Source organism: Salvia miltiorrhiza, chromosome 2 (assembly GCF_028751815.1).
Source record: "Salvia miltiorrhiza cultivar Shanhuang (shh) chromosome 2, IMPLAD_Smil_shh, whole genome shotgun sequence".
Classification (NCBI taxonomy): Eukaryota; Viridiplantae; Streptophyta; class Magnoliopsida; order Lamiales; family Lamiaceae; genus Salvia; species Salvia miltiorrhiza.
This window is the reverse complement of record NC_080388.1, coordinates 69959563-69981607: the sequence shown is the minus strand read 5'-3', so window position 1 is coordinate 69981607 and position 22045 is coordinate 69959563. Positions and strand designations below refer to the sequence as shown.

General features: G+C 36.4%; 1 protein-coding gene across 1 annotated transcript; it reads left to right on the top strand.

Moving 5' to 3' along the window:
* Nucleotides 1-17300: 17300 nt before the first annotated feature.
* On the top strand, nucleotides 17301-20865 carry LOC131008689 (rhamnogalacturonan I rhamnosyltransferase 1-like). Its single transcript, XM_057935683.1, has 8 exons — nucleotides 17301-18186; nucleotides 18692-18759; nucleotides 18871-18959; nucleotides 19078-19243; nucleotides 19324-19613; nucleotides 19701-19905; nucleotides 19991-20148; nucleotides 20297-20865. Exons 1-8 carry the CDS (start codon nucleotides 17868-17870, stop codon nucleotides 20553-20555), a joined length of 1554 nt encoding a protein of 517 aa, XP_057791666.1. The 5' UTR covers nucleotides 17301-17867; the 3' UTR covers nucleotides 20556-20865.
* The last annotated feature ends 1180 nt before the right edge of the window (nucleotides 20866-22045 follow it).

Below are 22045 nucleotides of genomic sequence, written 5' to 3'. Positions count from 1 at the left end.
TATTTATTTATTTCCAGTTTATTTATTTTCCATTTTATTTATATATTTATTTTCTAAATTTTCAGTTTATTTATTTATTTATTTTCTGAATTTCAAGTTTATTTATTTATTTATTTTTGAATTTTCAGTTTATTTATTTTCCAGTTTATTTACTTATTTAGTTATTTATTTCCAGTTTATTTATTTATTTTCTCAATTTTCAGTTTATTTATTTATTTATTTTCGAATTTTTTGTTTATTTATTTCCATTTTATTTATTTATTTATTTCCATTTTATTTATTTATTTATTTATTTATTTTCTGAATTTTCAGTTTATTTATTTATTTCCAGTTTATTTATTTTCCATTTTATTTATATATTTATTTTCTGAATTTTCAGTTTATTTATTTATTTATTTTCTGAATTTCAAGTTTATTTATTTATTTATTTATTTTTGAATTTTTAGTTTTTTTATTTTCCAGTTTATTTACTTATTTATTTATTTATTTCCAGTTTATTTATTTATTTTCTCAATTTTCAGTTTATTTATTTATTTATTTTCGAATTTTTAGTTTATTTATTTCCATTTTATTTATTTATTTATTTATTTCCAGTTTATTTATTTATTTTCTGAATTTTCAGTTTATTTATTTATTTATTTATTTATTTCCAGTTTATTTATTTTCCATTTTATTTATATATTTATTTTCTGAATTTTCAGTTTATTTATTTATTTATTTTCTGAATTTCAAGTTTATTTATTTATTTATTTTTGAATTTTCAGTTTATTTATTTTCCAGTTTATTTACTTATTTATTTATTTATTTCCAGTTTATTTATTTATTTTCTCAATTTTCAGTTTATTTATTTATTTATTTTCGAATTTTTAGTTTATTTATTTCTATTTTATTTATTTATTTCCAGTTTATTTATTTATTTTCTAAATTTTCAGTTTATTTATTTATTTCCAGTTTATTTATTTTCCATTTTTTATATATTTATTTTCTGAATTTTCAGTTTATTTATTTTCCATTTTATTTATATATTTATTTTCTGAATTTTCACCTAATAAAATAATGCCAAATAGTTAGTGCAAGATTAGTAAAAGTAACCACAATACATTAACACTACCCTTTTAGTCTTTTACACCACCTTTACACCACCTTTTTCAGCTTTCTTAAAACCCGTGCCAGCACCCAAATGGGGCACTTTTTCGTGGACGGAGGGAGTACTAGTTATTAGTAAGTCGATGTTGATATGTCTTTTATTTATGCATGTATTTGTCTGTTATAAATATAATATTGTCAAAAGAAATATATTAATTAATTTTTTTAAATAAATTTTCGAGTTCGATAGGCTAATTTGAAATTTCAATATTTAAAATATTTTAATTTAATTTTTATAATTCAATTAATTTCATTTTAATATTTCTGACAATTCAAGAGAATTGGCTCGAAATCTGGTGAATTGACCCGATTGACATCCACACCCGTGAGCAGGGGAAGAGATGATTAGCGTATCGTGAGGTGAGATATGAGGAGAAATTGTCGGTTCGGTATCTTTGAGGCGACAGAGACTGAGACAATAATGGGTTTTGGCGATACTGAGGTTTGTTGTACTGTCATCTGGTACCGCCACGTAGCGCCCCATTCCCCGCTTGATCTTTGACACGCTGCCAAAAACTTAATTCTTGTGGGCTCCTTCTTAGCTGGCTCTCATTTATTGGCTCTTTTGCCCTCTTTCTTGATTCAATTCTACTTGCCCAGAGCTATTATCCGCCACGGACGACCACATGCATCCACCACTCTCTAACCAATCACCGATACCTCACTCCTATTCTACTGCTCTTATCCACTGTAAAACTCTGATGATACAAGTGCAGCATGTTGATCACATGTTTTTCTTTTCATCAATAAATTTTGAGATTCCAATCATTTTAAGACTTAACATTTATTAATTGAGGTTTTTTATAAAAGAAAAAGTAAAAAAATCCCTTGAGAGCACAAAACGCAGACTAAGGGCACGAAACTCGAAAAGAGATCGTTAAACAAAGAAACCTGAAGACACTAACGATCCCATAAATCAGGATAGTCGTCCATCTCATCTGACCAACGTCTATGAACTATATTATTCATTGCATTCATGCTATCACTATTGCTATAATCAACAACAAAGTTCCTCGGCTTGTAGCCCATATCCTCCGCATTCCTGAGGCGACCTTTTATGCTACCTTCTGGAACTGCTTGCATCGGCTCACTTCCCATGCCCTTTCCCGTGCCCTTTGGGCGGCCACGTCCCCGCTTGGTCGTCTTGTCCGAGAGTAATTGCATTCTCTGACTAACCTGCTCCTCTAACCGACTAATGCGACTAGTAATATTGTCCGGGCCAAGAGTTGACAAATCCTTGTTACCTTCATGCGAAACACCCCCGCTTTTGTCCAAAGTTTGGTCACGTTCGAGAGCAACAGTTGTGTCGTCAATAAGCGGTGTGTTCAAACCCGTGCCATCCGGAGTCTCCATCTCCAAAGTTTCCTCCACATCCGAGTCCTCCTCGTTAATGACCAAGTCACTATCTTTAATCAATTTTAAGACTTAACATATCTATCATATTTTGATAATAATATATATATATATATATATACTATATATTTGGAAAATGTAAAATATCAAGAGAGTACAAATCTCAATTCTTTATCTTTAGTTCAATCTTTCTTTTATATCGAAAGTTTAAATGATTATTGAAATTCTACGTATAGTATGAAAACTCTTAATTATTACGAGAACGGATGGTAATTTTCAATCATTCAATCGTCAATATTTACGATAAATGCATCTATTTAATGGATGAATACAATATCTAAATTTGAACAAATAAAGAGCGAAAATTCCATTTTTTTTTCAAATATATTTTATTTCACAACAAATACAAAAAAAAAATCACAACAAATACAATAAATTTATATATCCAATGCAATATTATCATGTTTTCACAAAAAAAATTGTACGTAATTCACAGTAACCAACGCTGATATATCTTTGTGTGTGTGTGTGTTATATGATTGAATAAACTGTTTGTAACACATGAATAGTCATAATTCAGTTAATTGGTGAAATTTTTCGTCACCTCTATTATTTAAATCCAAATTTGAATAATTATTCGTGTTTTACAAGCAACTTATTTAACCTATATATTGATTTATTCATATTCATTCTCATTTTTATTGGATAATTTCTCTATATATAATTAATATATATTATGTGAAATTTCGTTGTATATATGATGTGAAATTGGTTTGCGCTTTAATAATGAACACCGTCATTTAACATTTACATAAAAAAGCATAACAATTTGAAGAGTGTTTATTGTTTTTTATTGTTAAGGGTTTTTTTTTTTCAAAAACTTGTATCATGAAAAAAAAAATGTAATTTTTATATAAATTACACTATCTATGAGATTTCGACAATCAACTAGAATTTTTTATACAATATAATTCAACACAGTTTAAAATTAAATTTAATAAATTAATCCGATATTAATATTATCAAAATGTGATTTAGGTTTCATAATCAATCCGAACTTAGGGTGTAAACATATAATTTTCCTCAAATATATATAATAAGATTATTTGTTATCGATGTTATCTTTTTACTCGAAACAAGAGATATTCGCTACAAGATATGGAATCTTAATGGGTTGTTGGTTTTTTCCTTTTCCCCGTATATATATATTTTAATAAAATTTTAATTCAGCGTTACAAGATTAAAATAAACATTTAAGGTGATCATCACCAGTCACCACTATGCCACTATGTATGAATTATGATGTTGCCAAAAACGTCTCTTATTGCAGTAGTCAAACTTTTAAATGACCATAATTAATTATGGTGCGAAGCAAGTCCATTCGTTTCTATTAAAAGTTAGTGAGCAATTAATCGCAATTGTGTCAATCTCTAAGCGGTCAACTTTACACCCTATCGTATTAAAGATAATCATAAATACACTTCATCTATTACCACAATTTTAGAGCTGCAAAACAAATTTTTACCATACTCTGTTTTCGCCATTTTTGAATATCGATCGCTTCAGATTTAATAATGTTGGTGTGCCCTTAATAAATATTGTTGGACAACATGGATTTACTCTCATGATTTAATGCAATCAAATTTAGATGAAACTTCGAAATCCACCTTAATTATGTAATGTTGGTAGGCCTCTGAGTAATTTTCATATTCTTTTATAATTTTTAAGGAAAATTCATACTCCTTCCGTCCATCAAAAATATTTCTAAAGATGGACGACACTAATTTTAATAAAAATAATTATTGTATTATTGTAAATGAAGAAATGGGCTCACTTAAAAAATATTATTTATAATGTTAATTAATTGTATTGTGAGTGGGGAATAGGGCCCACCATGTGATGGATAGTTTCCAAAAATAAAAAATGACTAATTTTTGGGGACAATCCAAAATAGCAAAAAAGTGACTATTTTTTGTGGATGAAGGGAGTATGAAAATTTAATTTATATTTACATGCATGTATTGGTGGACTTGATTGAAGATGGATTTAATTTGCTAAAAAGGAAAAAAGAAAAATAATCGCTCTTTCAAGTTGTTGAACATGCTTTGAGTTTTGTAAACTTATTTATTCAGTGGCAGATGCATAAAAAGTTACTCATTTCGTTCGTTAAAAGTATGTCATTTTTGCTGTTTTTGATATCCGTGAAAAGTATATCATTTTTTTAGGATATGATTCCACACTTTTTTATTACTCCCTCCGTCCCAATATTCAAGTCCCGTATTCCTTTTTGAGCCGTCCCATGTAACAAGTCCCCTTTCCTTTTTTGGCAATAATTAGGACTCAATTAAGCATTTAATTAAGTCTTTATACCCACTTGCTTTTCTCTCTCTCTCTCCTCTCTCTCTCTCTCGTCTCAACCCCACTGCCTCTCTCTATTTTCTCTCTCAATCTCCTCCACCGCCATCCTCTTCCACCGCCATCCTCTTCCACCGCTTCCCACCTCTCCACCTTCACCGCCTCTACCACCACTGCGCCGGACTCCAACACCTCCTGCTCCGCCTCGCGTCTCCGCCGCCAACGCAACTCGCGCCGCCTCCAACACCTCCTGCTCCGCCTCGCGTCTCCGCCGCCAACGCAACTCGCGCCGCCTCCAACACCTCCTGCTCCGCATCGGGTCTCCGCCGCCTCGCGCTTCCGTCTTCACCGACTCCAACGCCACCGCCGCTTCGCGCCTCCTCCTACGCCGCCTTCCACCACGGGCAAATCTGCTCAAATAATTTAGGGATTTGCAGGTATTTAGGGAAAATTGTCTGGTTTTGGTTGTTGGGGTGGGGTTGCATATTTACAGAGGGTGGTGCGGTTGTCGCCGGAGACAGGGAGAGAATAGGGAAGGAAGAGGGCGCTGGTGGTGGCGGCGGACAGATCTCTGGCCATGGTGGTTCTCTGCCCAGCGCCGGACTCAATTTTGCTAGATCTGGGAGAGAGACCGCCGGAGATCGCCGGAGAGAGACCACCGGAGAGAGAAGGTGGTCTGTGAGAGATAAAATTTCCAGAAGGTGGCCGGAGAAACCACCGGAAATGATTTTGATTAATTTCCAGTTTTTTAATTTTGCTATATTCCTTGTTGTATTAGTTAATTGAATTAGTAAATTTATTATTAAAATGCGATTATATAAAAAAAGAAAAGGAAAACCAAACAACCCTTGAAAGCACAGAGAAAGCTGACTAAGGGCCGAGCCTCATTAAAACCTCATTAAGGAAAACCCATTGGGAAAAACCTTAAGGAGGAAAAAGAGTGCTCGTCTATCACAAAGAGAAAAGCCAGAAGGAACAGATAGAATGTGGAAAAACTTCAGGAGCTCCGGCCTAACCATCGCCCCTAAGTAATCCCGGCCATTCCACTGCTCGAAAATCCACAAAAAATTCAAAACAAAAAACCAGAAAAGCAAATCATAAATAGGCAAAAGTCGCCAAGCTTCCAGCACCTCAATGACCAATCTGCCAGAAGCAACATAAAAGGCTCGAAGCCAATGGAAAAGAAACTCCATCGCCGAGCACCCAGCAGAGCCCGACCACTCAAACCCCAACTGTGAGCGCACCCAACAGCTGTAAAAAAGCCCGAGCGACGCTCCAAACCCAACCACCAAGCAAAGAATCATCTCGCTTTCAATCTAACGTGGCTATGAGTAGCCATATCCAGTCTAACCGCCTTCTTAATCTCCTCAACTTCATGCGGCCACCAACCCTCCGTCATATTCTCACTTGCCATAATATCAGCTGGAACGTTACCCTCACGATAAATATGAGAAACCTGAATATTAAAATCTTGAAGAAGCACAAGAATCTTTTTCCAAGAAGCAACAAATCTCCAAGGAACAAGACTAGAACGAGTATGAAGGAGATTGACAATATAAGTGGAGTCAGACTCCACCCAAAGATCGAACCAACCGCGACTATGGGCAATTTGAATTGCCATGATAACCGCGAGAAGCTCAGCTTCAAACGCAAAGCCAATACCACCATCATAATGAAAACAGCCACGAACCCAACCGAACTTATCTCTAAAAACACCGCCAGCAGCAATCTTTCCCGGAGCTCCCAGAGCAGAGCCATCTGTATTAACTTTCATCCAGTGCGAAACAGGGGGCCACCAGTAAACATTAATCATGACAGGAGGAGGAGCAGCCCTGGTGGTGACATCAATAGCTCGAAGAATCAAATAATCCGACCAAGTGTTGCTCATATGACCAATTTTGATAAAGCTACCGTCAACCTCTTTGAAAGCAACGCGCACCATCTGAAGAAGATGCTTGGCATAGAAAACTTTGTCTTTGAAAATACAATCGTTACGAAGAGTCCAGATCGCCCAGATAAGGGTGATAATGCCAACTTTCCAGAAAGTCCGCACCTGAGAACTTGTGTCACGGTTCCAAGCAGCCACAAGAAAACTATGAATATCATAAGAGAAATCCTCAACATTAAACCACTTTAAAAACTCACGCCATATAGGCTTAATACCACTGCATTGCCAGAAGATATGATCAGCAGTCTCCTCTGCCCCAAAACAAAAACAACAATAGGAAGGAGCAATAAGCCCTTGCCTCCGCAAACGATCGAGCGTTGGCATGCGATTATGCAGCAGCCGCCAGCAAACAAGAGATCGCCTAATAGGAATATAGTTTTCCCAAATCCAAGAGCCCCACAAAACTTTGGGAAAACGATGACAGTGCTGTGCAAAAGCGAGGGCAGCAGTTACCTGACCATGCACCGAAGGCTTCCAGAAACGAGTGTCAGAGTCCGATCCAATAGGAAGAAGCAAAATGTCGCAAACAATCTCTGGATAATTATTAATAAAGTCCTGAGTGAAATGCCAGATGCCGTCATAGAAATAATCAGCCACCGAGCAGCTTAAATAGTCCAAGACATAGAACGGAACGCGACATCTATCCGCCAGTTTATAGCCAAGCCAATCGTCTCTCCAGAAATTAATCGAAGAACCATTACCAATGTAGCTATAAGAGTCGTCAACCAAACCCTGAATCTCCGGGCGCAAACCAGACCAAATAGAAGAAGCAACCACATTGTTAGCCGTACAAAAGACACTCAAATAACGAGACTTGATAATACGGTGGCCAAAATTCTGCCCACAAATGACCTTCCAAGCCATATTCATGAGAAAACACTTATTCATCAATGAAAACGAACGAAGGCCCAACCCACCTTCTTCCTTAATAGCACAAATACGATCCCAGTTAACTGAGCAATTGGGTTTTTTCATGACATCGCCAGTCCAAATAAAATTACGACATTTACGGTCAAGCTCTTTAAGCAAATTCTTAGGCCAACGATAAACCATCATCGAATGAGTAATAGAGCTTTGAATGACCGATTTGACCAGACAAATGCGCCCCGCCATAGAAAGATGCATGCCTTTCCAACGAGCAAATTTGAGAAGAATGCGATCATGAATAGCTCTCAAGTAAATAGCCTTAATAGCGCCCACAAAGATCGGGACCCCAAGATAAACAAAAGGCAAAGTCCCCTGTCTGAACTTCAAAATACTCTTGATGGAGCGACGTAAACTGTTCTGGACCTTATCCCCAAAGAAGATATGAGACTTCTCCATCGAACAAATTTGGCCAGAAAGCGAGCCATAGAAATTCAAAATATGGAGAATGGTCCTCGCATTGGCCTCCGTGGCTCTACAAAAAACCAAAATGTCATCAGCATAAAGTAAGTGTGTCGCAAATGAAGTTTGCCGATTCATCCTCATTGGATCAAGATGCCCCGACGCCACGCAATTCTTAAAAAGAGCACTCAACACATCTTCCGCGATACCAAATAAAATGGGAGACAGAGGATCACCCTGGCGAACGCCACGAGTGCACTCAAAATACCCGTGCAGCTGACCATTATAAAGTATCGATAAACGAGCAGAGCGTAGAATGATAGAAATCCACTGCATAAATCTATCAGCATAACCAGCGACCCGCAAAACTTTGAGCAAGAAATCCCAACGCAGCGTATCAAACGCCTTTTTAATGTCAATTTTGCACGCCATATTGATACCGCCATTACTACGTTTCATGCAATTCACGCCTTCAGAGCCTAACATGATGCAATCATGGATCGACCTGCCGCTAATGAACCCAAATTGATTAGCAGACACACAACTCATCGCAACCAAGCTAAGTCGCTTGGCAAGGACTTTGGAAATAATCTTGAATAAAAAATTAGAGAGAACAATCGGCCTAAGATCCGTCACCGCGTTCACCACATCTTTTTTAGGAATCAAAACCAAAGTATTGGAGTTGCACCCACTAGGCAGATAAGAACGCAAGAAAAAAGCACGTACAGCATTCCAAACATCCGCCTTGATGATAGGCCAACAAGTTTGATAGAACTTACCAGAGAAACCATCCGGACCCGCTGCACTATGAGGGTCCATGTCAAACACCGCAGCAGTAATCTCCTCATTCTCTGGGATTCTCGTAAGCATGTCATTCTGAGAAGGAGAAACCACATGATCAATAGTAGCCTCAATCGCCGTAATATCAACCTCCTCCAAATTATCCTCGGCAAATAACGTAGAGAAGAAATCCACAATATGAGCACCAATCTCATCCTGATCATAAACCATGTTGCCCTGAATCTCCAAATGAGGGATGATATGCGGACGCCTCTTATACTTCAACATGGCGTGGAAAAAAGCAGTATTCCTGTCCCCATCTCTCAACCACGAGACCCTACTTTTCTGCCTAAGTAAACTGCTTTTACGACTCAGTGCCACATTAATTTTAGCTTGAGCGAGAATCTCAGCGTTAAAAAGGCTATCAGTATACCCCTGTTGAGCAACCAACGACTGAATCTCAAGGAGTTCCTGCTGTGAGTCTGAGATGAACTGATCCACATTACCGAAAACTGTTCTGTTCCAAATCCGGAGCTCTTTACGCAACCTCTTGAGCTTAACCATGACTTTGTAAATAGGGCAGCTGGCATCAACCTGTCCGTTCCAAGAATTCTCCACCATCTTCTCAAAATCCGGGTGCTCAACCCACATGTGGAGAAACTTAAAGAATTTATGTTTCGCCTGAGAAGAATGACGACACATAAGAAGTAGCGGTGAATGGTCCGAGGAAACTCTAGGGAGAGCATGCGAAGAGACATTGTTCCACAGCTCAACAAAGGAATCAGAAATGATAGCTCTATCCAAAATAGACTCAACGTGAGAAGGCATAAAACGCCGACCAGACCAAGTGAAACGCAAACCAGTAGTCGGAGGTTCAATAAAACCTGTGGCCGTAATAAAATCCCGAAACTCCTGGCAGGCAGCAGTATTGGGCAAACAGGTACTAATACGTTCATGTGCACCTTTAATAGCATTAAAATCACCCATGAAAATAGTCTGACCATCAACATGATCAAGGAGATCCAACCAGAGACGACGTCGAGCAATATGACAATTAGAACCATGAATGATAGCAATCTTGAAACAATAATGCATCCAGATGCAACTCACGATAACCACTTGATCCGAAGACAAAATAACCTGAGAATTGATAGAAGGGTGAGTAAAGACCCAAATATTAGAGCGCATATGATCTCTAACATTTTGATGGCAAGCCATCAAATTAATAGATCTCCAGAAACTCGCAGGAAAATCATCAAAATTAGACTTAGGCTCCAGAATGCCCACAACAATCGGAGAAAAAGAAGCACAATGCTCCTTCAAAATAAGTTTGGATTCTTCCGTGAGACCACGGACATTCCAAACTAGAAAATTCATCACAAATGATTGGATTGCGTGGCATGGGCAGACCCCATCTCCACTTCGTCACTCCATCTACCCGATGCTACATTGCTCATCATTCTAGCACTTGCCGACGCATGCGAGTCAATCTGAAAATCACGTGGACTTTGGCCAGAGTCCAAAGCCGCCTTCATACGATCATGGATCATCTGTTCCGATCTCATATTGGATGCCGTCTTCATCGTATCATTCTTTCTAAGTCTTCCCTTGATAGTATTTTCTGGATGGAAAATAACCTTGCGCACCATCTGCTCAGAATTTTGCTTCGGCGGTCTGCCTCGCTTCTTCACCGGATTTTGAGAAGACTCGGCCACCCTCTGAATCTTCATGTCTTTCTCCACCTTATGAGTCTGCTGTTCCTGAATAATAGACATAGAATTTTCCCCATAAACCTGTTTTGAATCAACCTTAGAAGAAGGTGTAACCATCTCCTGCGCCGGCTCCGCCAAGCTCTCATTAGACATCTTATCAGCGATAATTTCCTCTTCAAACTCCTCCTCCTGCTGACTCTGTGGATCCAATTGCTTTCGTGAATGAGGAGAAACCGAGCTCAACAAATCTGGTCCATAATTTGTATCCAGATTTTTCAGCATATCGGTGCACTCCACCTGCTCGATGAAAAAATCCCGACGCTCTGACTCCTGAGCTCGACTCCTGAGACCAGTGTCGTGCTGATCAGTCTCCTGAACAACAATGACTTGTTGCTTCTGCTGAATTCCCGTCTGTCCAGAATCTCTCATCGGAGAAGAATAGCTTTGCATCACCTGAGAGTTATTGCCCGTCTCCTGTTCGATGAAATGTTTTGTTTGCTCCGGCCCCTTCTCAGTGGACTGCTGCCTTCTCTTTTCCAAAGGTTCTTCATCCACAAGTGCAGCAAATTGATTGCCCAAAGTTGGTGACTCGTCTCTTACCTCCCCAATAGCCTTGGCACTTTTCTTCTGTATCAAGTTTTGTCCACTTCCCTGTCCTAATTCCCTTCGAGGAGACTCTTTAGCATTCTCTCCATTCGCCAACTCCTTTCCTCTCCTCACAATAGGAACGAATTCTTGAGCAGCTTTCTTAGGTTTCGTATTATCAGGCTCGATGCTACTTTTCGCAGGCTCGACGCTACGTTTACACTTGTCCAACGAGTGCCCAGTTAACCTGCATCGCGAGCAATATAAAGGGAGTTGCTCATAGCTAAACTCAACATAAAACGAGTAATCTTCACAGTTAACCATGATAGAGTCACGCAGAGGCAGCGATAAATCAATTTCGATAAGCACTCTAGCAAAATGTCCAAACTCTCTTTTAGTAGAAGCACCATCCACACGAATTGGAAGACCAATAAATCTTGATATTCCGGTAACGACCTCTGGATGCCAATACTCCACCGGTAGATAGTATATCCGCACCCACACTTGGCATAAAGAGGAGACTTCTTTATAAGGATCAAAATTGCGAACCCATTCTCGGACACGTAGAGAGCCCGTCGACAGCTCCCAAATTGTGTGCTTTTTGGCTGAAGCCTTGTCTTCCGCCGACGTAAATCTCATAACAAAAAAACCTTTACTCATAGGGATAACCTGCCATTCATTCCGAATCTTCCACATTTGCTGAAGTTCAGTTTTCAAATCACTCGTCGGTCGTGGCTTATCTCCCTTTCGAAGAAGTAATCGACCAATAATGGCAAACTTGAATTCCTCAACTTGCTTTCTATAAAAATCCGAAGGAATAGAGATAGCATAAGAATCTCCAATTTGTTCAGGCTGAATACTGGTAAACTTATTAGCAAGAACATCCGGCGTTCTTTTGGTTTTGGGCCCAACCATATCAGCGTAGGATTTGTGGTCTTGTTGCACCCGATTAGCGTTAATATCCAAAACCCTAGAAACTCCAAGAGTAGGGTTAAGGTTCTTGTTTCCCTGTAAAGTATTGGCGACTTCCTCATGAACGTTACTGTGTCCATGAAACGTGCCTCCATTGAAAATTTGCGCATTAGAACTGCTGTTTCCCAAAGCCATGACGGGAGAGTTAGGTGCCGAATGGAATTTCCTGGAAGAATCGAAGTTCGAAGAGATCTTGGGTAAGTTAAGTGCAGCACGATCTGCACTGCCGGTCATCGGAGCACCGGCGGCGGCGCCGTCACACGTTGACGACATGAACTAGGTTACGCAGAGAGAGACGTGGGAGAGAGGCATCAGCTTTTCAGATCTAGCATCCATTCGTTTCTCATTAATTGAATTAGTAAATAAAATAACATTAAATAAAGTACTAATTATGTGGTCCCTACTACTTTTACATTCATTTTAACTCTCCTAAATACTCGTGCCCAAAAGAAAGGGGACTTCATTAACGGGACGGAGGGAGTATCATTTATCCATACAAATACTTTTTATTTACAGAAAAATCACCTTTAATTTATTTTATCTCAATCACGCATTTCATACAATGTTGGTGGGACCTTTCTCCACTACATAAAAATCATTAACCATATACATGTAAATATATTTTAAAACATACTTTTTGAAAATATTAGTTCTTTTCTACCCAAAAAAAGTGCACACAAATTATATTAGAGACATTTCCCAAATGTAATCGGATATTTCGAAGAAATTTAGAATAGATGTCTTTTGACATCATTCATTGGGAAGATGATGACTAAATGACTCTTGTTAGTTTACCATATATTTGCAAAAAGTGACTTTGTATTTTTATGCTTGACGCCTAAAAATGAAACTTACTTTGTTTGATGCCTAAGATAGAGATTTGCATAATTAGAAAGCTTGTAATTATTCTAAAATAGGGAGACATATCCCAACTGTAAAAAATATTTGAGTGATCATTAGGATATTCCAAAACTAGGATATATCAACTACTCTTTCTTCTTTCTCTTTTATATGTGAACATTATTTTTTGTTTTTAACAAAAAAAAAAAGCAGTTGATAGAGATAGCTTTCGAAATTGATAGTGTCCCATTTCTCTGAAATTTTTCTATATTGAGAATATGTTGTCCTTTTGGTTCTGTCAAAACTATATAAACCGTCAATTATTTTAAGGGAAAAATTATACAATAAACTTGAACAAATAAAATACATAAAAATGCTTCTTCTCAATATAACGTACTTCTTCTGTCCACAAAAAATAATCAATTTTTGTCCTTTTAGAACGTCTAAAAAAATTAGTTCCATTTATAAACAATACTTTACCGTATAGTGGATCCCTTTCTCCAGCCATAATATAATTAATTAATTATTATTAATAATAACTTTTGAGTGGAACATTTTCTTCACTCACAATCTATTTAATTATTTTTATTAAAACAAGTGTCATCCTCTTATACGACTATTTTTGTTGGACGAATGTAATAATATTTTTATTCATTGGAGAAAAATCCAAATGATGATGAGCTCTTGTGTTAATAGTAGGGTTCAGCTACAATTAAAACCCTACTGTTTCACTTCTTCCAGTAAAAAAAATGTGCTATGTTATGCTATAGCAATTTATTGAAATTATCAATTGTTTTAAGGGAGGAAATGGTAGAACAGATTGAACAAATAAACTATATTAAGCATTTTAGAATATATAAAGAATTTATGAAATAGTTTCATTTTATTATTTTTTTTTGTAATCTACAATTATTATAAAAAGACACATCTATGTAATTTGTAAAACATGTAAGGATAAATTTAGTGATAGTCCTCCCCTTTTATATGGATGAGTGATTAGAGTATGAATCTCAACCCTCATCTTCTAATTAGAAAAAGATTATTTTATGTATCAAAAGTATGATCTGTAAATTATTTTAGCTGCATGATTCATAAGTTCTATGCACAAAAAAAAATTACTCCTTCCGTCCCACATGGATGGGTTGATTGAGATTTTCACAAACATTAAGAAAAATCATTGGAAATGAAAATATATAAGTAAATTTCCTAGTATGCCCATATTTATTATTTAATGATGTATTAAAGTGAGAGTAAATTAAAAAATTAAATAGGAATATAATAGTAAATAAGTAAAAAAATATTACTTTTTATAGAAACAGGCCTATATAAATGGAACATTCAAACAAGAAAAATAAGCCTAAGCATATGGGACGGAGGGACGGAGGGAGTATATTATAACCATTTCATGTACATCACCAATGAATTAAGAGGGGTAGTGTAATGTGTATCATATATATTCACATTCTTTTTTAAACTTCCTAACAAGTTTATTTAATTGCTATCGTTTATGAAAATAATATTAAAAAAAGGGTTAATAGCCAGAAAATACACGAACTTTCATCGAAATTGCATATTGCACTCGACCTTCAAAAATAGCCCCATAATACACTACCTTTTAATTTAGTCGCAAATTGCATCACGATTGGGTACTTCAAAGGTGCAATTTGCGACTAAAATAAAAGGTGGTGTATTATGGGGCTATTTTTGAAGGTCGTGTGCAATATGCAATTCCGATAAAAGTTCGTGTATTTTCTGGCTATTAACCCTTAAAAAAACCCTTACTAATAGTCATCTGTCATAGACCAGTAGGAAAGTATGGGCGGCCCCACATAAAACTATTAAAGTAATAAATATTTATAGTAAAAAGTAGACATCTTATCACAATTTTAATGAATTTTGGATACCAAAATATTCTTATTTTATATCAAATATCTTTTTTAAAGAATTACAGTAGGTATCTATATATAATCAAATAAAGAATTCGTACATAGGCGATACTTCTAAATTACACAAAAATGAAAAATTAATAGCACGCATATTGGACCATTACCCATACAAAGGTGAGAATATTATCCATACAAAAGTGGGAAAACTACAAAAGTAGAAAAATAGATCACTACTCATACAAAGGTGAGAATACTATCCATACAAAAGTGAAAAAACTACAAAAGTAGAAAAATAACCGCACATAAATGGGATCACATCCCATATAAAGGTGAGAATGCTACACGCACGTAAACGAGACCACTACCCATATAAAGGTGAGAATGCTACCCGCACGTAGGATTGAACCCAATATTTCTCACAAAAAAGAATCTTTGAGTGTCTCACATTTACCACTTGAGCTAGACCTCATTTACATTTTATATCAAATCATTAAACTATCTTGTAAGTAAGGATATTGTAGGTATAATTAAAATTTTAAAAAATGTATACCCTCCATTCATTATTAGTAGCTCAAAGCTTTTTAGCAAAATAATTAAGACACAGTCGTAAATTGATTAAAAATAGTACTCCCTCCGTTCCACTCCAATAGTCCCATTTTCTTTTTTGGGACGTTCCACTGCAATAGTCTTATTTCTATTTTTGGTAATGATTTTACACTACAATCAATGTGGTCACATACACATTTACTCACTTTTACACTCAAAAAGCAAGTTTCTTAATCTTTGTGCCCAAATGAAATGAGACTATTGGACCGTGACGGAGGAAGTACTAAAGTCCACAATTTTTCAATGAATAATTTTTGTTATTTATGGTTTGAGCCATGTGTACTGAGATAACTCAAAATGAAATATATGTCACTAATAATCAAAAGGATGAAGTGTGTGTGTGTGTGTGTGTGTGTATACATATATATAGGAGAGGGCTAAAATAAGTACACCTTTTAAGATATAAAATAAGAATAATTTTTAGTCCTTAGATTATCAAGATCTACGGTTGATTCATCATCCTGTTGGATGAATTCATGGTCTTGAGTTCGAATTTCAAAGGTAGCAAAAATTTATTTTTTGCAATTCATGCCTTTATGCAGCAAATTCATACGTGTTCTACATAAAATTTATACATTTTTACTAGTTCTTATTTCTTATTTTAAGAGGTATTGTCACGGTAGCCCAAATATATATATATATATATATATGAACCATATTTTTCTTTAAAAAGTGAGAACAATGTATTTTTTTTATAAAATTAATTAATTACTCCCTCATTTCCACTTATAATTACATAATTATTTTGAACACGAAAATTAAGAAAAATGTGTTTAGAGTGTAAAGTGAATGAGGATCGCTATATGAATAAGGTGTAAAATAAATTTATGGTGTAAAATAAATGGAGACAATTTGTTAAATAAATACTCCCTCCGTCCATGAAAGAACTTCCTAGGAGGGAGTAACACGGGTTTTAAGAAAAAATATTGTTAAGTGTATTGAGAGTGGATAAAAGGTAGTTGAGTGTATTAGGAGTGGTGAAAAAGTGATATAATTAATATTGGGAGTTGTGAAAAGTGAAAAGTAAGAGGATTATAAGTGGTGGGGTATAGTCCAAAAATAGGTAGGAAGTTCTTTTGTGGACGTCCCAAAAAGGAAAGATATGAAGTTCTTTCGTGGACGGAGGGAGTATTAAATATTTTGTGTGCATTGCATAAAGAGAAAATCTTATAATAATAACATATAAATACAATATACCATATTACAATAGAATACAACAGATAAACCATATAAATATAGTATAAAGTTATTTTATACTCCCTCCGTCCCGTTAAAGTTGGCAACATTCGTTTCGGCACGGAGATTAAGAAATTGAGTGTTATATGTTTTAATAGAGTGTGGCCTACAATTGTTGACCAAATTAGTGAGTAATTGTTGACTTAATTAAAGTAATTTTAACATTTTTAGAAAGTGGCCTACAATTGTTGACCGAATTAGTGAGTAATTGTTGACTTAATTAAAGTAAACTTTTGCCATTTTTAGAAAGTGGCCAACTTTAGTGGGACACCCAAAATAGAAATGTTGCCAACTTTAATGGGACGGAGGGAGTAGTAATTAATATAGATTAACCAAAACTATTTTACAAAAAAAAAAAAAACTTCTCTTAGAAAATGCAGAGCAAGACATGATGTATAGAAAATTGGGGTAAATTGAGTTATTGAGAGAATTGTCTGTGAAAAAAAGAAAAAAGAAAAAAAAAAGTGATAAAGAAGTGCATAGTGTGGAGTGGAGCACAGCAGATGAGAGCCCAGAGCAAGGTTAAATTGGGAATGAGGAGAGTGCTCATCAATCACAACATTTCCCTTTCCTCTGATTTACACCCCACACACACACTCTCTCTCCCTCCCTCATTTTCTCTCTCTCATACACACACTTACATATCCCACAAACCGACACCCTTCTTATCTCCCTCTCAATATCCCTCGCTGGGAGCTTACCTTCAGATGCCGCAACACCTTCAACCTCCATTGCGATTTCTCCTTTTTAAAACCTTGGACTTGTCACAATTTTCCTTTTAATATTTCTCGATCTATTGCTGGAGATCGACCCACACTTCACTAATGCACCTTTAACTTAACCATTTTTCCACCGCCTGGAGCAACATTCTTGTTGAATCTCCCAGCAAATTTTGTCCCATTCTCATTTAGATTCGCAATTCACCTCTGCCTTTAATCACAAGCCCCTAATTTTGGTGCCATTGTAAGAGATTGGATTTTTAGGGATCACGAAATTGTGCGTAGACCAAGTGGTCAGACAAACTGCAGTTGTTTGAGTTAGTTAGTGTGAGGGAGAGATAGATACATAGAGAGAGAGAGAGAGAGAGTGTGTGTGTGTGATAGTGTGTATGAGGCAATTGGGATGTGCAGATTAAAGGATTGCGAGGAGAGCAACCGAAGGAGAAAGTGGGGGATAATGGGGCTCAAAACGGCGGCGTTCGGGGGCGACAGATTGGAGAAGCTGAGGAATAGCGGCGTCGTATCGCGATCGAGAATGAAGCTTTGGATAATTAGAGCGACTACGTCGATTTTGCTGTGGACTTGCTTAGTTCAGTTGACGGCATTGAGCGAAACTCGGGGGCTTCGTGTTTTAAAGGGCTGGCCCTCTTGCTTCTCGCAAGAATCAGCCGCCGTCGCCTTGGATGTTCACTCGCATCTTGCGAGAGTTTTGCCCCCAAAGAGTGAGTCTCGGCTCTGTTTATCTTGATTCTATGGAAAAGGGAATGTCGTATTTAATTGCACAAGTGCTTCTTTCTATTTCCGTGTGGATGTGTTTCTTGATCATCTTGCAGTTTTAATTGGCTGTTTTTTTGTGGAAAATTGATGGATGGTCTTGTTCTGGGAATTTGAGAATCTGATAGTGTTTCTTTGCTGCATTGATTACTGTGCCTCATTTATTATGTAATTATTGTAGTGATCGTTGTTTAAGATGGATTAAGTGGAATGTTTTCTTTCCAAAATTGAACTATTTTGTTTTTTCATTGGTGATTGTTGTTTTATAGAGATTGTTTGTGTGCTTTAATTATCACTTTCATGCTCTTGTATTATGTGATTTCGAGATACTTTCCAGATGATGTTACGCAGCTCCATCGTGTTTGTTTCTCAAGAATTGCCCCAGAAATCAGAATGCTTGCCACATGAATATCTTGTGCTGACCTATGATTTGAAAACCATATGTTTTGATAGGGGTTTACAAGAACAACGGTTACTTGATGGTTTCGTGCAATGGAGGGCTTAATCAAATGCGGGCTGCGGTGGGTATCTTTCTTTTGCATGATCAGAGATTGAGCTCTACGAACCTTGTTTAGGCTTTTAGGTTCCTTCTATATCAAATGACTGTCTAACATTGTCTTTAATGCCTGCAGATATGCGACATGGTTGCCATTGCAAGACATCTAAATGTTACACTGGTAGTTCCTGAACTTGACAAGACTTCATTTTGGAATGATCCTAGGTCTGGTTTGCTGACGCTCTTGAATATCCAATTACTTATTCTAAAGATTCTTGTTTCATTCACGAGTCATGACAACATGTTTCGCCAGCCTAAAAAGAGCTGTTTTGAGCGTTTGCAGTGAGTTCCAAGACATATTTGATGTTGATCATTTCATTACATCCTTGAGAGATGAAGTTCGGATACTCAAGGAGCTGCCTCCGAGGGTCAAAAGGAGAGTAGAGCTAGGGATCATCTATACCATGCCCCCTGTTAGTTGGTCAGATATTTCGTACTATCACAATCAGGTCAGCGGATATCGGGTTGCTGTTCTTTTTCTACACTTCCGGATTACAATTTGCTCATATTTCCTTCTTCTTCCTTGCAGATTCTTCCACTGATCCAGAAATATAAAGTTGTCCATTTGAACAGAACAGATGCTCGGCTCGCCAATAATGATCAGCCCATGGACATTCAGAGGCTCCGTTGCCGAGTTAATTTTAATGCTTTAAGGTTTACTCCTCAGATAGAAGAACTGGGCAGAAAAGTGATTAAAATACTTAGGCAAAATGGTCCATTCATTGTGCTTCATCTGAGATACGAGATGGACATGCTAGCCTTCTCTGGTTGTACGCAGGGTTGTGGTGCAGATGAGGTGGAGGAACTAACACAAATGAGGTAAACCTTTTGTCTGTACTTCACCAATGTCTATTATAGTACTGGAACACTGCTTGTGCCGCAGCTAACTTGCACATTATTTTAAAGATATGCCTATCCGTGGTGGAAAGAGAAGGTTATAGATTCTGATATGAAAAGGAAAGAGGGTCTATGTCCTTTGACACCAGAGGAAACTGCACTCACATTACGGGCACTGGACATAGATCGCAATATCCAGATTTACATAGCTGCTGGGGAGATCTATAGAGGAGAAAGAAGACTATCTAGTCTTAGAGCATCGTATCCAAACCTGGTGAGTAGATATACCATCTCTGCTATAAGCATTACTTTTTGTATGGTATGCTGTATTAATCAGCTTTTCTGTTTATATATAATAGGTGAGGAAGGAAACATTGTTGGAGTCTTCAGACCTTAGGTATTTCCAGAATCACTCGTCTCAGATGGCGGCTCTTGATTATCTTGTTTCACTGGAGAGTGATATCTTTGTTCCCACATATGATGGAAATATGGCTAAAGTTGTTGAAGGACATCGGAGGTATTGACTGTGATAATGTTCTCTATATATCTACCATTCATTTATTGAATCAAAATTATCTGAAGATTGATCTTGATGCCTATAGTTCAATATCACTATCTCTTGAGCTCTTCTCTAAGACTGTTGTGTTTTTCATGTGGGGTTTTAGACATCTTGGGTACAAGAAGACTGTTTTACTGGACAGAAGGCTGCTGGTCGAATTGATAGACAAGTACAATTCGGGGTCACTGAATTGGGATGAGTTCTCTAGTGCTGTTAAAGATGCTCATGCTGAACGCATGGGAAACCCAACCAAGAGAGTGGTGATTCCTGATCGACCTAAAGAAGAGGATTATTTCTACGCCAACCCCTGGGAGTGTTTGCAAACGCAGAAAGAAGACGAACCACAACAACTGAGTAGTATTTGAACCTCGATATGCATCCCCTACGGATGAGCAGCCGGGAGCGGAGCAGAGCAGATATCGACCTCAGGAAGGCGGGTTTTGATTGATTGGCAGGCACTTCTTGAAGCTTTTGGTAAGTAATGCAACTAACTTACAGAGAAGGTGCAAAAGAGGGTTATTGCAAGTGCTTGATGAAGTTGTTCTTTTTATCCAAGTCAATAATTACAATTCTTGTATAGAGAAAAATCTACCCTGTCATTTAAAGGGGGTTTATATCAACTCCTCTGCATTTGTACACAAAGAGAAGCAAATATAGATTTTATTTACTGCCAAACTCTCAACCTTAAATCCCTTTCTTTCACATCATATTTCTATTATTCTTTTGAAGATCTTGACTTGTTCCTCTGTAATGTAAAATTTTACTCATTTCTGTCAATCGTGCGACCCTTACATATTTATTTTATTTCGTGATCTGGGGTTTATTTATATATATATTCTTACTTTTTCTGAATCACAGCTGTTTATTTTGATGTTCTCTAGTTCGTTCATGAACACGACAAAGTTGACTAAGAATGTAGGATGTATATTTAAATTATGTCTACCATTTTCCCCATATGGATTAATATTAATTTTTTCTATTATTCAAATGATAACAATATTTTTTACCTAAATTCATTCTGGAAGCGTGTAGAGAATGTTGCTAGTATTATTTGATTCGTTATGAAATTTCATTCAGAGAGTGTGAGACCACCTTTTCATTTAAAACATAATAAAAGTCATCTTGACATTTGCCAATTACTTAAATTTGAAGATTTTCTCTTGCGATGTCATCTACAGCAACAAAGAATGTCAAATGTCATCATGATATATTTAAGGTCCTTATTTAATAATAATAAAAAAAAAATCTAAACTGCATCACATATCAATTTTGCTTTGTGAGTTTCATGGCATTTTCTAACTTTATTCATTAAAAAAATGCCAGTTTTTCTAGGCGAATTTAAAGCGGATTTGTAAAGCATAATTAATTGAATGAATATGTACATTATACATATCATACAAAATTAGGTAAAATAAAATTGTCTACATGTATTTCTGTCTGCCTATCTCTGCCTACAACATAAGAGTACTAGATATAATGATGATACAGCATGATTATTAAGCCTAGAACTTTTAAAAGCTAAAAATTACAAAACATATGTATACACAATGTGCATACATTGATTAGTGCAACTATTGCGATAAACATGTATAGGTATATTTTAAAACATCAATACATTCTCCAATGTACATACATTGATTATTGGAGCTACTAAACATCATTTTAAATTAATTAAGCAGAATATTTATATTCGAATGCTAAGGACGACGATTTTTGAGAATAAAAAAAGAAAAAGAAAACCAATAGATAAAGGGCGAAGTGCAGTATCATGTTCATATAGTTGTATTTTGTTGCTAAATAATTGAAGAGGTTAGATATTAGTATAAATTATTGGTCTTGTTTATCTGGTAATTAA

Coding starts and splice junctions, on each gene's coding strand:
- LOC131008689 (XM_057935683.1), top strand. CDS start 17,868: ATGTGCAGATTAAAGGATTGCGAGGAGAGCAACCGAAGGAGAAAGTGG. Junction 18,187..18,691: donor GAGAGTTTTGCCCCCAAAGA/GTGAGTCTCGGC, acceptor ATGTTTTGATAG/GGGTTTACAAGAACAACGGT. Junction 20,149..20,296: donor GTTGTTGAAGGACATCGGAG/GTATTGACTGTG, acceptor GTGGGGTTTTAG/ACATCTTGGGTACAAGAAGA.